Below are 16,761 nucleotides of genomic sequence, written 5' to 3'. Positions count from 1 at the left end.
GAAATTTTCAGAGAAAATTGAGTGAAATTATTTGTCACACACGCATTTGCTGATCTCGACGAACTGATTCGAATGGTATATGGATGTTATGTTCTTCCAGCATTTATTGCTGTAAGTAGTTTAAAACAATATAATTAAAAAAATCTGCCATCATGTGGTTCATATATGTCATATTCGAACGATTATGTTGCCAAAAACGAGCCGTGCTAAAATCGGTCCGAGGCAAATTATCATGAAAAAGGATGCTGTACACAGTCTTTTTGGTACTTAGAAAGAATTGTATGTAACAGAATAAAAAATCGTGTTTTCCATTGCTCCCAAGCATTGCTTTGTCATACAGCGCTCAAAACTCCTACTGCTGGAATAGGGGGAAAAGTCGCTTACACAAAAATTTCGATATCTCCGTTAAAAATGGACGGATTTTAACAATCTATGGCTTGTTGAATAGGTATTATCGAGCGGAATCTAAGTTTGAAAACATATTCTGTTTTCAAGGTCAATTGTGACAGATACTGTCAAAAAACTGAAAATTTTGACATAAAACTTCGAATAACTCAAAAAGTAAACATCCGATCTCAAAACCATTCAATAGCGTTTTGGGTGACGGGGAGACCTTTCATTTGCGACTAGTTTGATCAAAATCGGTCCAGCCATCTCTGAGACCTCGACCTCTTAGTTGACAACACACATACAGACACACACACATACACACACACACACAGACATTTGCTCAGTTCGTCGAGCTGAATCGATTGGTATATGTCATTCGGCCCTCCGGGCCTCGGAAAAATTTTCGAAAGTTTGAGCGAATTCTATACCTATTTTTTATATATATAAAAAAAGGTAAAAAAAGATTAAAACAGACATATAATTAAACATTATTATAAACTGCACTGCGTGAACATGAATATCTCATGTTTCGATTATTAGCATATAAATACAAACATTCCGTTTACTGTGCCTCGGGTCGATGCGTCGTCGCTATCGTCATTCTCATCCTCATGAATAGCAATATTGGCAACCAGCATTCGGAAGCAAAGACAGGGAGCCATAATCAGCAGAATTATGTATATAAAATGCAGCTTACCGAGTGATCATCGAACCAAGTGACGACAGAGCAGAATGGCAATAGAGCTAATTGTATGTATGTAGTTTTAGTGTTTAATTATATGATGATGATCTGCGTTTTGCTCTCTATCAACAATACGCGAAGGCAGTGCTTGCTCTCGGTTACTTTCAAGTGTGAGCAAATGTGAGTCTTTCGGTTCGACTACGACACAAAACAATCAAACAGCAGGGTTGTAGTGAAATGTAAAACATTTTCCATAATATATTTATGGATGATGAATTTTCATTTAATTTTTACTGTATCGTTGCATTTTTGAACGAATTCCGAATTAAATTACAACCCTGAAATTCACTTCTACTCAACCTTATTTAATTGTTAGTTTGCTTTATGTTTTCAACGCTGCATGAAATTCCAATTTTTTAACGCGCTGGATTCGAGCAGCTTTCTTAACTGCGATATATCTAATCGCTCGTGAACAATGCCGGTATTGTTATCACCATTCCAAGTGTGATGTGTAAATGGAAAAGTAAAGTTTCGAGTGTCATTTACTCAATTTAATGGCAATCTGGTTGAACCAGTCTAACGAAAATAATCCTAAATGTGTGACATTCTCTACGTTTGGCGCTAGCGCAATGCCAGGTGCTGTAGTTGTGTCAACACAATCTTTTCCACGCGCTCGTTCTATCTAGTTGACATGCAAACGCCCGTGATGCATTACTATCAATTACAGCGACGCTTCTGTTTTCGGAACAACGCGATGGCGGCGGAAATCGCTACCACAAATCATGCAGCAGTAAAGTTTTATTGGCGGAAAAACAGTGGTTTATTGTTAGATACATGATATGAATATTTTAGCACTAACAATTCAATAAATCATTGAGCATGAATCCGATTTTCCATATGATTTTCTATGTGAAAAGTATGGATCTACCTGAACCGGCGTAAGATTGGGGAATATATATCGAGCGAGGGTCAAACACAGGAAAAGAAAAGCCAATCAATGCAAATGCCATCTGAGGTGCGTGATTATGGGGAGTGTTTCAGAAGGGCTATTAATCCCAAAAGAAATATTGTTTTTAGATTTCGTGGTGTTAAATGACTTGTGAGAATTTTCTACATGTTCACCAAATAGTTGAACAATTATGAACATTCGCTTCACTTTTTACGTTTAATTACAACCCATCAGTATGAGAGTAGTTTATATTTGAGCTGCTAGTGCTACTTAGCACTTAGACTCAAAATGTTAATGCACCGCTAAATTGAAGACGAAACGCAAGAAAGTAAGCATACAAAACCCCTGGAATAATGAAAAATACTGTTCACTTCAAAGTTGGTTGGCGCCTCCATACATCGAAATATATTACATTGCTACGGGTCGTCAACTTGATGCTTGAGTTTATTTTCGCGCTCAATGAAACGCAACAAATCAGCGGTTGCCACTGTCGCGCCAATCTTTAACTTTCTCGAAACGCGCCAAAACGCAGCTCTTAAACAAGATTAATTGATTTTTGATTTGTGCTTAACTCTGCCAGGTAAAACAAATTTATGTAAAAAAAACTTTTCGTTTTTACTTCTGTCAGGTCTGGGGTCGTGTTCATAGATTAATCTGGTGTGATTACGTTTTCACCCCACACAGCAGAACAAGTTCGCTCGTCGGTTTTTGCTTGTTCAATGAAGAAGTACCGGAAAATCAACTGTGGCATTGCATGAGCCCGTCGTATTTGCGATTATTCGATAAGTTTTCGTTCCATCAGCATTCCCGTTCTTTTCTCCAACGAGCTTTGCCCGAATATTAGTCTTCCATTCCCATCGCCAATAATTTATTCCTGATGATCATACGAAGGAACGACCAGTTCGACGCGCCGTCGATACCGATAACGACATCGATGGCGACACCGGCCAAAACTAGGACCGTCTTCACGAGTATGTTACCGGATTTTCCCTTTCCACTTTTCTTGCTTATTTCCGAGTCAACCACGCATTTATCATTTTCCTTTCAGCGCGTAAGTGAGCATAATGTAATTCAGTATTATCATTAAATTTAATCGATTAGGCGCCGCCATTTTGTTTCACATGCATAAATTGAATAAATTTAAAGTGATACCAGACGGATCGAAGCGACAGAATGGACGACCATAGGCAGTTGCATTGCACAGCAGGCCATGGATCAGACGAGAGAACAGCATAGGCCATGAGATAAAATTGCTTCGATGAAAATGTTTCATGTGCAGTGCTTTAATGTGTTGTGTACTGTAGATGTATCATTCCCCCCATATTGAAGCAATATCAATGTGAGTAAGGGACATGCAAAATCCACACACACACACACACACACTCACGTGTTAACCAAGCGGCCCAAGCACACTGAAAGCAGCGGTAGAAATTCCATCGTCATGCATAGAGACCGAGAATGGGAATGGGTAACTCACGACAGTCTGGAAGCGGGTGGAAATTTAGCAAAGGAAAAATTTAAATTTTCCATGTTTTATCACGTCTTACGATATGCTTTTCGGTTTTGTAGTACACTTTACTAACTCTCCTGAAACCTCGTGCACTTTCGTATCATCTCCAAACTGTTTGTTCCGATCGACAGAGAGCGAGAGCCCTAACTTGTCGCTTGACACGATGGTCTGCTCGCAATTCTGAATCACAATACCTCCATAAATGCGCATGACTATTCTACAACAAATTCTACGATATCACTATCTCGTTTACTCACACGTTTCCACAATTTCGTTTAGTCCCCGGCGGCCAATTGGACAGAGAAAGTACCTTGTCACTCACTCCTTCATCCGGTCGGCAGATTGTCCTTCGTATGGCCGGAACACGACAATATGCTAGGAGCTTTCGAGGCATGTTGGCCGGTAAACAGTTTCGAACGACAACGACAGTGTCTGCACGGCAGTGCGTTGAAAACACATATTTATACAGACATGGTGAATCGAGGGGGGGGCAAAAGACGACATACGACAAAAAAAGCGACGCTGGAAAAGAATAAGCAAGGAGTGTAAACGAGATAAACATCATTGTTAGCAACGGAAAATGGGACAGATAAAACTATATTGCTCGAAAACACTGATATCATTTGCCCCCACTGTTGAACAGGCCGATTTTTTTTTCAGTTTGAATTCTAGAATTGGTTATCTCGGATTAGTCGGTTGTTCTTAGGGCTTTTCCTGTTATGGTGAAACATGTAGAATAGTGATCGTGCGATTGAATCGTTCTGAAACTGATTGTTCATGTTTATATTTTTTATCTATAAATTCCATTGTTAGTCTCCATTTTATAATATATTATAATTATAATGTTTATCAACTCTATGAAGTATAATTGTGTATGTTTTTTTTATATGATACTTATTGCAATCATTTTGAACACACCAATTATTGTTTTTCTGTCTGTACAATATTAAAATGATTTGATTTTGCAGTAATCTTGAAATGGTTGGAATTGTCTATTTTCAATCGACATTACATAATTTTTTTAACGTTATCACATTTTGTAGCGGTGATCAGCTGGCAATCAAAAATGTCAATGCAAACATTTAGTTTGAATTAAGTGTTACCGAATTGATTCATTCTAATAATTAATGTGTTCATAGTTTCATAGTTTATTCTTATTTTTTTAATTGGTAAAAGGCAATACTATCATATTGAAATCATTCTAGTATGATGGTATCATTAAATGATTATATTTTTCATCTCTAACCTATCGAATTCCAAAATATGGAAACAAATATTAGATAAAAGAAAACATATCGTTGGTTGAATGCGGTCGTTAGCTTACAATTTCCCGTCGGAAGTGCGGGTCATTCCGGGAAGCATTTTTTTCGTTTAGTTATTGACAGAAAAAATATCTCTTGATATTCGTATAAATAATGCGTTATAAATCATATAAATAATCGAGCACCACGGAAGTGTATATTAAATGGTGCTATAGAGGATCTTCCCGGGTAGAAAATTCTCTTGACTAACCCTGTACGGTGAATCAGAAATATTTGAATGTTTACTTGTTTTCACTTGATTTTATTTGAAAAAAATCATTACGTATTGGATTAACTAGATCGTATGTTTCGTTTATTTCTTGGTTATTGGTTTAGATTTGTGCTTCAATATTCTAGTCTCACCTTTGCTAGATAATTCGGTGGGGCCATCATCAAAAACAGTCAAAGATAATCTTATCCCAGTAAAGTACTTGACCTCAAAATTCACAAGGTATGTTTATTTTGCGATAAGGATTTTCATGAACTTTGTCTAAGTACATAGTATATGCTTAAAGTCTAAGCATATAGTATATGCTTAAAATACAGTATTGAACAATTTTCAAACTATTTTTGTCTGTGGCATTGCCTCTTAGATCCGAAGCAAAGACATTATATCAATTTTTATTATAATTTGTTGATTGAAAATCGAGTAATCAGCAAAAAAATATTGCCACACTACTAACGAGATGACACAATTTGTTGTTGAGAAAAAAATTAAGGAGATAAATAGTCTATTTTATTGCATAAGTTATCTTATTTAATCAAGGTTCCGATTAATTTTAGAGTGGAATTGCAACTTGTCGGTCCTTCACAAGAAGATCGTGGAATTTGGTCACTTTTCAACCCTGCCCGAACAGCTGCCAATAATGTGATTATCAGCTTTGCCAAACAAGCAACCGTTGACTTTTCCCTGTTGTTAACCGCTATGATGCCTGTAGAGGTAAACATTTTAGCATGTTTAGAATAGTAACCAAAACGACGCATCATTCGATTGTAATTCGATGAGATTTTATCGGTGCCACCAAGCTGTCAGTGGCAGATTTTCGTTCAATTGTCCCCTGATTTTCCACAATTTGTCGTCTGAATAGAACAGTCGGGTGAAAAAATGCATGACATAGTTTTATCTAAAATTAAACCGAGCAGAATTGCGGCGGATGGGGACGCAGCAAGTGAATTGCTTTTCCCGATTGCTCGAAAATAAAATCCCATCCGTTGTCCGTCGCGGTATGCCGTGCCAATGATGATCGTTGAACAGTTTGCTGTGATGGCATGCTGATTTTTTACTGGTCCTGGTGGAGTTGTTTAACACGGGAACCGATGTGTGATACGAGCCATGTTGGAATTTGAAGTGCGCGCGTGCGAACTCCAGGCAGACTCTGTGCCGTGTTCCGTCGGGAAGAACGGGATGGAGATGCTATACAATCATGCAGGGATGATACATGTGTTGAGCTTAATTGAAATTTATAGAAAATGTCAAAAGCTTTCCGTCGTTGTCGTTCTAGTCGGCGTCGTCGCGTAGCTCGCCAAGGACGATGGAGAAAGTTTTTCTTGTAGTAGTAGCTGTAGAACCACTATTAAATCTATTGTTTCACATTCATTTTTATGGCCCGTGAGTATGTCCCGGCTCGCTTCAGGTTTTGAACATCGGAAGTGAAGCGAAGACGGAATTTATTAAGGAAAGTTGATGCTGCTGGGGTAGCATGAAGAGGTGAAGACAAGCAGTGACTTTTCCTGTGCGAAAGGAAAACTTTCACTCCACCGGAAAATGAATTTAGTTTCACGTTCGCTTCGTTCTTGTTTTAAAATGTTTCTTCCCTTCTTTTGCCACCTCTCGCACGAGGAACTGATGTTGTATGCGAGAACACCCATTTGGTGGTTTGATGGTACTGCTCTGTGCGCAGGGAGGCTGCACTGGGAGGAATTTTAGTTCTGTCTGTAGGGAAAATCGGTTCAGTACGAAACTTTTAGATGAAATTCTTGTTTTCTTTGTTAGCTTGTTGTCTCTTTCTTACAGCTGCTGTCTGTTTGCTTGAATAACTGGAATAATAATCAATAGCATTAAGCAGTGGAACGAGCGTAGCGTAGTGTTTGTATTAAAGTCGAACTTTGACAACTGTTGGGGAAAGTTTTCCAGGGCGTACTTGTTTCTGATTTGCTGTACATATTTTCTGAAAGTAGTTTGGTGTGATTTGCATCTATTTCGTGATACGGTTGGCGTGAATTGCTCAAAAACTTTGTGGGTAATTTATGCGGAGATGACTAGATCTGACACTAGAATATATTGGTTTTCAGTATGCCTGTTTCGACCAATTAAATTCTTAAATATTTATCGCTTTGCACGAAAATAATTCACCTCAATAGGTAATTTTTATGCCATAAAACTATTCATATCGCATTAATTACAATGATTTATGGCTGTCAGTCTACAGCAGCTGATGTCCTTCGTTGGGCATGTGTGCATGGGCCAGTGATGGTGAGATGGACGATGTTGGTGAAACTGAATCACAACCTTGATGAAATCTATGTGCTGCCTTAGCCCGATGGTAGGTAGTCTCTGGAGAATATTTTCTACTGTTGATGCAGTTGCCAAAATATGTGGATGGTTATCGATATAGAGGAAAATATTAAGAGCTACAGTAAGGTTTATGTGATTCCTGAAAAATGTTTCAAATCAGATAAAGTGAACCATGAGCGCTACTAATCCTCTCAACAGACACAAATGATATTCATTTATGCTTTCAGTTATTTGCGTGCATGTTAGCGTTGTGTGCGCGTAATGTGTTTCAGAAGGCTTCATGAACCTGTATCTACCGGTGTCAATTCCAGTCTTGAGCGCATGAATGCAAAAAGTGCATTATCTCTCTAATAACACAAATTACCTGCTGCGCTAGACATTTCCTCTTCATGTTGTTTTTTTTTTCACCAAGCAGGCGCCAATGCCATTCGTAGCATGGTGACAATCACTATCAAGTAGTATTGTTATTACTAGCGTCGTTAATTGGTAATTATGATAATTGTATAATTTTAGATAACAAATGTTTGCTGGAGTCAGCACCTAAGTGACTGCTAATTCAATCTATGACTTGTTTGTCGAATTCTCGAATAGATACGTGCAACTATCATGACTGTAAAACTGTAACTAGTTGCACTACAAGCCATGCATCATATTTATTGACATGATTAATGATATAAACAAGTTATTTTAATTGTGAGCATTAATTCGACACACCTTGGACGTGACATAGCTTACCTTACAGTGTATTTTAGTTATTAGGATGATCAATTTAATTGTATCAATTTTTGGTATCAATTGTTTAGACATGTAACCTAGGTGTATTGCCTGCAGTGCAACGCTGTTTGTAAACTAATGCAGTCAAAAGTTGACTGCGAAAATTATAGTAATTTTCAGTAAAGCTTAGCATTTAAATCTATCAAAAGTGAAATATTTAATTATTCACGGTATTAGGGAAGTAAATAAGGGGCCGGTTATTATTGTCATCTAGAGGCGTTTTTTTCAAGTTTTATCGCGCAGAAAAAGGTTTTTCAAATTTCATTTGGTTTTAGTGTAAATAACATGAACAATCCTTCTACGTACGATACTTTAGCGTCTGAGGACCCTCTGAGTATGTTCTGAGACTTCGGTGACAACAGGTCTTAAGATCTACTCGAGCATTCAGCAGTCTATGTGTAGTTCTTCAAAGTTGCTCATAGTCGTAGAGCTACATACTGCTTACTTGTGTATTTTGATCTTTTCTCGAAACATTCCCAGTCGTCCAAGAGCTTCAGTGAAAAGATCTACACGAACATTCAGTAGCTTATGCATAATTTTTCAATGCTGTTCATAGTCGTAGAACTACAATTCCAGGTAGTTTTCTGATGGCCTAGAGTAATCACAATTGTCTTATTGATCGCATGTGGCATCACGAGAACGATAAGTTCGTTAATGCATTTTGTTACACTGGTAGATCTTGAGGCCTGAACTTCAGGTAGTTTTTGGATGGATCATCGGTTACGTTGGTAGACCTCAAGGCCTTTTCGAGGAGGTTTTGGATGTGCAAGTTTTACTACAGATCTTATCACAGTATGTCAATTTTCTGTGAATAGTACTACGAGTAACACATGGATCAATAAGTCCCGAGACTAACAATGGAAACAACATTTTTTTTGCAAATTTTTTTTTATTCATCAACATAATCACCTTTTAGGGTGATACAATGGTTCGAAAGTTTTTCCAATTTTTCAATACCATGTTTATACAATTCAGTTTCAGCGATAATCTTCTCATTTGAGCCAAATCTTTTTCCCTGGAGCATTTTTTTAAGATTAGCAAAGAGCCAGTAGTCACTGGGGGCTAAATCTGGCGAGTATGGGGGGTGGGGGCAGATCAAAGCCCAATTCGTTCAATTTCGCCATTGTTTTCATCGACTTGTGGCAAGGTGCATTTGGTTCCATCGAAAGCAATCGCGGCACCCACTTGTAAAAAACCTTTTTCATGCTCAATTTTTCACGAAGGATAGTAAAAACACTTTCATATGATATCTGTGTCATCTCAGCAATCTCATGGAGCTTCACTTTACGATATTTCATTATAATTTTTGTCACTTCACTCACATTTTCCGGTGTAACGGCTTCCACAGGTCTACCCGAGCGTTCCGCGTCATTTGTGTCGGTACGACCACGTTTAAACTCGGCGAACCACCGACAAATCGTTGCTTTTGATGGACAAGAGTCCGGATAACATTTTTCAATCCATTGTTTCGCTTGCACGGTGTTTTTACCTATTAAAAAACAATGTTTTATCAAAACACGAAACTCGGGTTTTTCCATTTTTTAAACAAACTACAAAACGACTTTACTCCAACCTCGATAACTCAGCTGTTTCTGGTCGGATCGACTTAAAATTTTGACCCGTTTCAAGCAAAGGTTAGTACTCTAGAAAGACGTGGTTACTGGTTTACTACGAGCGCCATCTCTACCGCACTCAAAAGTCATATAAAAGTGATTATGTACATTATCTGCTTTCCAAATAATTCTTGAATGCCCACGATCTAATTTAGATTCTTTGAAACTAAACAATTCATGAATGTATATTTCTCAATATTAAATTCCCTGAAGCATGCTGGATTGTTTTGTATATGTAAATAAATTAAGATTAAGAAACTCTCAATTCACAAAAAAAGAAGTCAACTAAATTTTGAAATCAGTAAGTTTTTTACAGTGTATAGTTTCTACACATACAGCAAACAATTGTGAGTTTTACTGGTGACATACACATCTGACCAATACCAGAAATGGGTTGCAAATTATTAGATCTCACATGGTTTGTTCTGGATGAAGATTTTTACACGTTTCCAGAATGATAACCCATTTATTGGGCACGAATGTAACGACCAATTCGACTCTAGATTGATTTTTTTTAAAGTTATTTTTCCGAATTTCTGTAGCTGAAATGCAAAAAAAAAGAAAAAAAGGATTTTCCGAAAGAAGTTTTAGGAAATCCATTGAACACTCTAAAAGCTGAATACACTAATTTTTTTTTCTAAAACTAGATAATTAACCGAAAATAAAACTAAAAAATATCGCTACTTTAATTCTTTATATTTATTATAATTAAATAAACTTAAAGACATTTACAGCACTGCAAGTGTTAGATGAAAACTGCACACCAAAATAATTTGAATTTTACAGGTGACTTAATCCCTCATGTAATTCATAAAGACCTAAGTTGTCAAATGACGGAAAATTTCATTTGTAATGACTTAATGTTAAATGAGCTTGGATTTTACTGGTTTCGACTGTAACTTGCGTTCTGCTAGCAGGTGCGACTGTATGAATTTAAATGCACCTTTTACCAGTCAAGCAGATGCATGCTTCTGTGGCTCGGTCGATTCTCGGTTCAAGTCGCGACGGTTGCTCTCAGTATTCTTGTTTTTGCTTTCTCATCGAGCTGAGCAATGTCTGTGTGTGTATGCATGTGTATGTGTGTATGTGTCAAATAATCTCACTAGGTTTTCTCGGAAATAGCTGAACCGATTTTGACAAACTTAGATTCAAATGCAATCTTCCGGTATCATACGGAATTCCTGAATTTCAAAAAAACGTAAAAAAAACTTCTAAACTGGTCTCAAAACTAAACAAATTGATAGTCATTATCAGTAGGCAACTAAATAAACCGATTCCGGCTATCCTGGTTCCCGATATCCGGTTACGGAAATACCAGAAATAGTGGTCATATATGCCAAAATGGATCTCACTCACTTTTCTCAGCGATGGTTTGACCGATTTCCACAAACTTAGAATCAAATGAAAGGTCCTGTGATGTTAAAATTTTATACCATCGCTGAAAAGGGCGAAAAACCGTAAAAAAATTCTAAATCGACCTCAAAACGTCTCCAATTGATAGTTTTTATCAACGGTCAAACAAACAGATTTCAGTTATTCTTTTAAGAATCGAAAAAAATTAGTTTGAAGAATACCACAGTATTATATATTATAGTATGATTGACATGAGAAAGGCATCATTACACCACTAGGTGGATTAAAATAGGTATTTTTTATTTCATTGAATTTCATGTATGGAGTTTTAGACACAATATCAAATGTTCTTCCACGTACATTTGCGTGAGCTGCGACGCTCCATTTATGTGCATCTAATAAGATGTTAAATCACAGGGTTTTTTTAATTAGAATGTATGAAATAAATGTTAAATCAACTGTAAAAATGTGTCACTTTTCACGCTACCACATGTCAGTCTCAGAGTTTTTTCTAAGTGTGTACTTCCTGACTAATGGTTTGCCATACTGAAGAGGTTCACAAATTTTCGTACAAATCGGAGCAAGCATTTTATCTGTTAACTTCTGGAATTGTCTGTATCTGACGCAATCAACTCGTTAAAAGACTGCATTTTACAATAATGTCTGAATCCTACCCGACATTTGAGTTTTTAACAAAATGAAAAAATATCATAATGTCATATATGACACAAATATATGTCGGTCTCAGAGGATGTAAGTGTTAAAGAATTATTGTAAGGGTACATGTACACACTCACATGAAAGTAAACAACACATTTTGCCGTGCGTTTGATTATACATTATTATGATTACATGTGTTTTTTCTCTGTTTATCGTCACACATAGCTGCCTGATAATTGTTCCCACTTTACAACAGCTGGGTATGACAAATGCAATGTACTTTGCTGTTCCTATCTCTTTCATTCAACCACAGTCAATATTCATAAAATTGGTTGATGATCAAATCACTTTTAGCAGCAACTAGCGGAAAGTGCATTAGTGGTAAATTAATTTTTAATCAACTTAATTGCACAAAAATTGCTACTCAGGATAATCTAGTATCTGGTGTAACTATGACTGAAATACACCTAAAGTGGATTTTCATTCCTCTACCGTGTCCAGTCGAATGCGAGACAGCTCATTCCGATCGTAACTACAAGGCAAGCTATCATAATCCGTAACATACCGAAAAATTGGATTACTTTTACCGGACGGTAGTCAGGTTTTTTTTTTGGTTACAAAACAAGAATGAGCGAGCCAACGAAAAGCCAAGTAGCTACTTCAGATATGGGTTTAATTAATTACACTTCATTATTGTTATTAATCTCGTTTTTGTATAATCGACACACGAATTGAGCGGCTACTGCCATGAGTCTGCTCCGCGGTGGGTAAAATTGGCGTCGTCTTCGTCGATGTCGACATGCCTCTGTTGTCTGTTCCCCAGCTCTTTGGTTTCAAAGTGGTTCATGAGGCAGTTGTCCTGGGCACCACTTTTCTGTAAAGTTGTCCTTATCTCAGATGAAGCTACCGTGGAGTCTGTGAAGCCATCCACAACAAAGAAAAGCAACGAGATCTCATGAATACAATTGAGATAACATCTGTATTTAGTCATGAATTGATACTCATTTAGTTAATCATATGAACATAATACCACAGATCCAACTGAAAGCGCAGCGTGAGGTAAGCCCAAAAGCCAGAGAGAGGTAAGTCTCCCATGGTGGTCCAACTGAACGCCACCGTTACTGAAGGAGCGAATTTTCACTTTCAAATCTCAGGCCGTTATGGCCAGCTACTGGACTTTGTGTCCGTTCTGGTACAGAAAAAAGAGGATTGCTTCATTTGTCTTCCACTTTACCCGAAACAGAATACCTGCTGGTGAAATAGCTACTGAACGATTACAAAAGGGATTTCGCTAAAACAAATTACGATCGAGTAATCTGGAGGATCTCTTGTGTCTAGATTCATGAATATTGCGGTATTTTGGATGAAGAACTGGTCCAGTTAGAACCTCGGATTCATAGGTCACTACGATCGTTGGTAGCAGCAGTCTCGAGCGTACTGCTGCAAAGTAGTAGAAGAGCATGCCGCCAGGAGAGAAATGAAGGAGAGAGAAATATTGTAATCATTTGTTAAATGATGATGAATTTATTAGTCACGAGTTGACCTAAAAGAAATATTTCAAATAGAATAAATTATTCAGTTCTGGTTATAATTCATTCGAGGCAGCAAAAAAAAGGCAACTATAAAGGCATTCGTGTGTATCAAGAGGCAAAACAGTGCCCGTCGCGAGGAGAGCAAACAAATAAATAATTATTGTTGTTGTTATTTATGGAGTCCTCCTGTGTCGCCCCAACTCCCGAAAGTTTTACCCCATGTTCGACTGAGACGATCTCCGGAGGCTCGCGCTTAGGCTACAAGCGGAGAAGAGACATATTACTCTTATGATTTATTACAACGAATATTAAAAAAAGCTCAGTAAGAAGAATATAAAGCACTTATTCCTTTCGCCATAGAGAAAGGCAGCCTCTTAGTAAACAGGGACAATTTGTCATTTTAATGATATTTACACTTCTCGTGTCTTCTTCCAGGTATGGCGCTGGTTATGATTTAGCGGCCCGCAGAAAGAATGCAACCCGCGAGTCCACCGCAACGCTGAAGGCGTGGCTCAACGAGCACAAAAAGAACCCGTATCCAACTAAGGGCGAGAAAATTATGCTGGCGATCATTACCAAGATGACACTGACACAGGTGTCCACCTGGTTCGCGAACGCACGCCGGCGGCTGAAAAAAGAGAACAAGATGACGTGGGAGCCCAAGAACAAAACAGACGACGATGACGATGCAATGGTGTCAGACGACGAAAAGGATAAGGACGACATGGATCCGGACAAGAGTCGTGATCATAAAGGTAAGACGATCAACTTTCATAAAAATCCATTCTAAACTTGTGCCGGTATCCAACTGCGCCGACCATCCACGAATGCAAAAACTGCAATCCGCCATCTAACGTGTCCTAGTCACTTGATCAATAACAAAAATTATTTTTTTCTCATGGGAAAACTCCGAACCACCCTCACCACTCTAACCACTCGCGTGGCATTGCTTGCTATGTTTACATTTCTTCTTATAGACGACATTTCCTTCCTTCCCAGATGGTCTTCGGTAAGTCAAGGCACTCTGTTATCCCCTGTTAAATTGTATCAATGGCACAGAGCCGTGAAATGATTGCAATAATCATGAGCATCCTTATCATCAGCATCGGCATGATGTTGGGTCGAATGATCCCTTCTGACTTTTCTTTTGCTCCTTTCCCTTGATGTGGCGAGATCAAGCATCATACAATCATCCCCTGTGTCGCATCGTTGTCGTTTCATCGTTCCGGCTTGTTTACTCTGAGAATGAAACTGCACACTCATGCACAAGTTATGGATTCTGTTTCCCATAAGTCGGAGGTTAATACTTCTTTTCGGGGGTTGTAATTTACGGGCTTCCCAAGCATACGTTTCTAATCCTAGAGTCATTTATTACAATCATTGGAGGTGATCTGTTTTGACACATTGCAAACACGGTGTTTGACAATTTGTCCAGGAATAGCATACCCTGCGTCTCCACTGAAAGCAAAAAAAGTATGAGAGCTGTTTGCAATCGGAGCATATACAAATTTTGCATAATTTCAGTGATCGAACGTAAGTGATTTCAATGTAATACTGTAAATATAATAACTTTATGGAAGACTGTTGCTTCTTCTGGCTCTTTATTTCGCCTTCATCTGAACCTGCCGCTCGTGACGTCACGTGGTGTTGCTCTCGCGACGCTATATCAGCTGACGCAGTCACGTCCCGTACCGATTCTCCTCCCACCGCCAGATTCAGAATTGCATACTGAAGTGGATAAAAAAGACAACCGACGACGTCTCACTTAATATATCGACTTTATCACTTTCGCTCTCGACGTAGGTAGCGCATGGAGTTTTCAGGGCATATGGTGGATGGAAATGGGGGAGAATACCTACCAAAATTGAAGGGTCATTTTTCTTCCTCGCGGTCGAGACCCATTTTGGCCTTTTTCCGGTCTACTATGGTGAGTTTCCACGTGTAAACACTCTCGTTCGCATTCCTTTTCTCAGTAGGAGGGTTGCTATGTGAGAGCAAGACACATCCTAGTAAGCTGCGTCTTCACACGTTTCCTTCCGGACAACGGAGGAAACGACCAACTTTGAAGAAGATAAAGCGGTTTTGTGTAATCTTCTTCTCGTTTACGGTAAGATTGATTTGCTATCGATTTCCCCTTTTCCGGAAGAGCAGGTCTAGGCTGTTTTGGCAACCGTTTCCCGATTGAATCTATAGGCAATTTATCAAAGATGTTTAGTCAGCATCCGCCCCTTTAACGGTTCGTCGCTTCACTGGGTTGATTGCATTTTAGAATGTCCTTTTTTATATTCCTCTATCAACTGGGTAGGTAAGAAAGGAATACGGAATTCAGATTCATTCGGTTGAAGTTATAATAAAGTTTGATTTTCCATTCAATTGTTCCTCTCACGTTATAATGCTTCTCCATGTGTCCTTAATTTAATTTGAATGATAAAGGAATCGCTTGAACCCGTTTATCCATAGGCCGCACATTTTTGAGAGAACCGTTGATGTTTGGTCGGTGACAGAGAAACCGACCATCAGGAATATTTAATTAATTGATGAAATCGGTCTGATTTTAATTAGTGATGAGTTTCAAATTGAGATGAATGCTTCGCTACTCATAAAGACACGCGATGAAGAGGTTTGATGTTCACTTCGACCCTCCGAGGGTAGCTGAGTGGAATAACTTCGTTGAGATTGAATTTTAAAGGAAACAGCTGCTAATAGCGAGACTAATCCTCCGATGGCATGGTTGAAGAGGAACGGAGGGACCTGTCTGTCAAAAATGTCAATCCCGAGTTCATGCGGTACTGATGGAAATCTAGCAAATTGAAAGCGAAAACTATACCTCCCCTGAGGTGTCAAAACGTTTCACTCATCCTGACATTTTGTTTGGTTCGTACCGTGTTGATAGGGGAAGCGGCAAAATTAAAATTTCCTGACAACTCGGTTTTTACCAACTTGGGAAATGGACCATTTTGAGGCGTCCGTTGAAATTAAATCATTAGGCAACGTATAAATATATAAATGCGATAATAGAGCTACAGCTTGAGAGCTAAGAGGAGGGAATTAGGATATCTGTATCATCTGTTCGTTTTTCCTTTCCCGATTGCCTGTGCGTAGTTGGTTTGATGGTGACATTGTCCAAAGTGGCAGAACCGTTTTTCCTCACTGTGCCTAACGAGGGGTGAGAACTTGTGAAAAATAACGCCAGCAGACTGCTTTGCAGTCGAAAACTTGACTGACTCTTCGGCTTGGCATGCTGTGTTTTGGGACTAGAGGAGAACCAAATAGACGTGACAGTAAATGCACAGATTCCCTACGGGCTTATGAAAGCCTCTTTATCAGGTTTACAGCTTTGGCGCGAGAATCGCAACCCCTCCGTCTAGTACCGAAGCCATGAATGTCTAAATAACAAGTGGCATTTTCACTTAACGTAATCGGATAATGGATTTATTATCACGCACAGTCATCAAGTTTCGAAACTATGTGATAAAGCTAGG

General features: G+C 38.5%; 1 protein-coding gene across 4 annotated transcripts in view; it reads left to right on the top strand.

The window, feature by feature from the left end:
- Positions 1–16,761, top strand: part of LOC131434772 (homeobox protein araucan-like) — a 179,626-nt gene that overhangs the window by 154,523 nt on the left and 8,342 nt on the right. For all 4 annotated transcript variants that reach the window (XM_058601863.1, XM_058601866.1, XM_058601865.1 and 1 more), the window contains one exon: positions 13,715–14,034. In XM_058601863.1, coding sequence (XP_058457846.1) covers positions 13,715–14,034 — 320 coding nt within the window. The remainder of the gene's footprint in view (positions 1–13,714; positions 14,035–16,761) is intronic.

This window comes from Malaya genurostris, chromosome 3, assembly GCF_030247185.1.
Source record: "Malaya genurostris strain Urasoe2022 chromosome 3, Malgen_1.1, whole genome shotgun sequence".
Lineage (NCBI taxonomy): Eukaryota > Metazoa > Arthropoda > Insecta > Diptera > Culicidae > Malaya > Malaya genurostris.
This window is presented reverse-complemented; position numbering and strand designations above follow the sequence as displayed.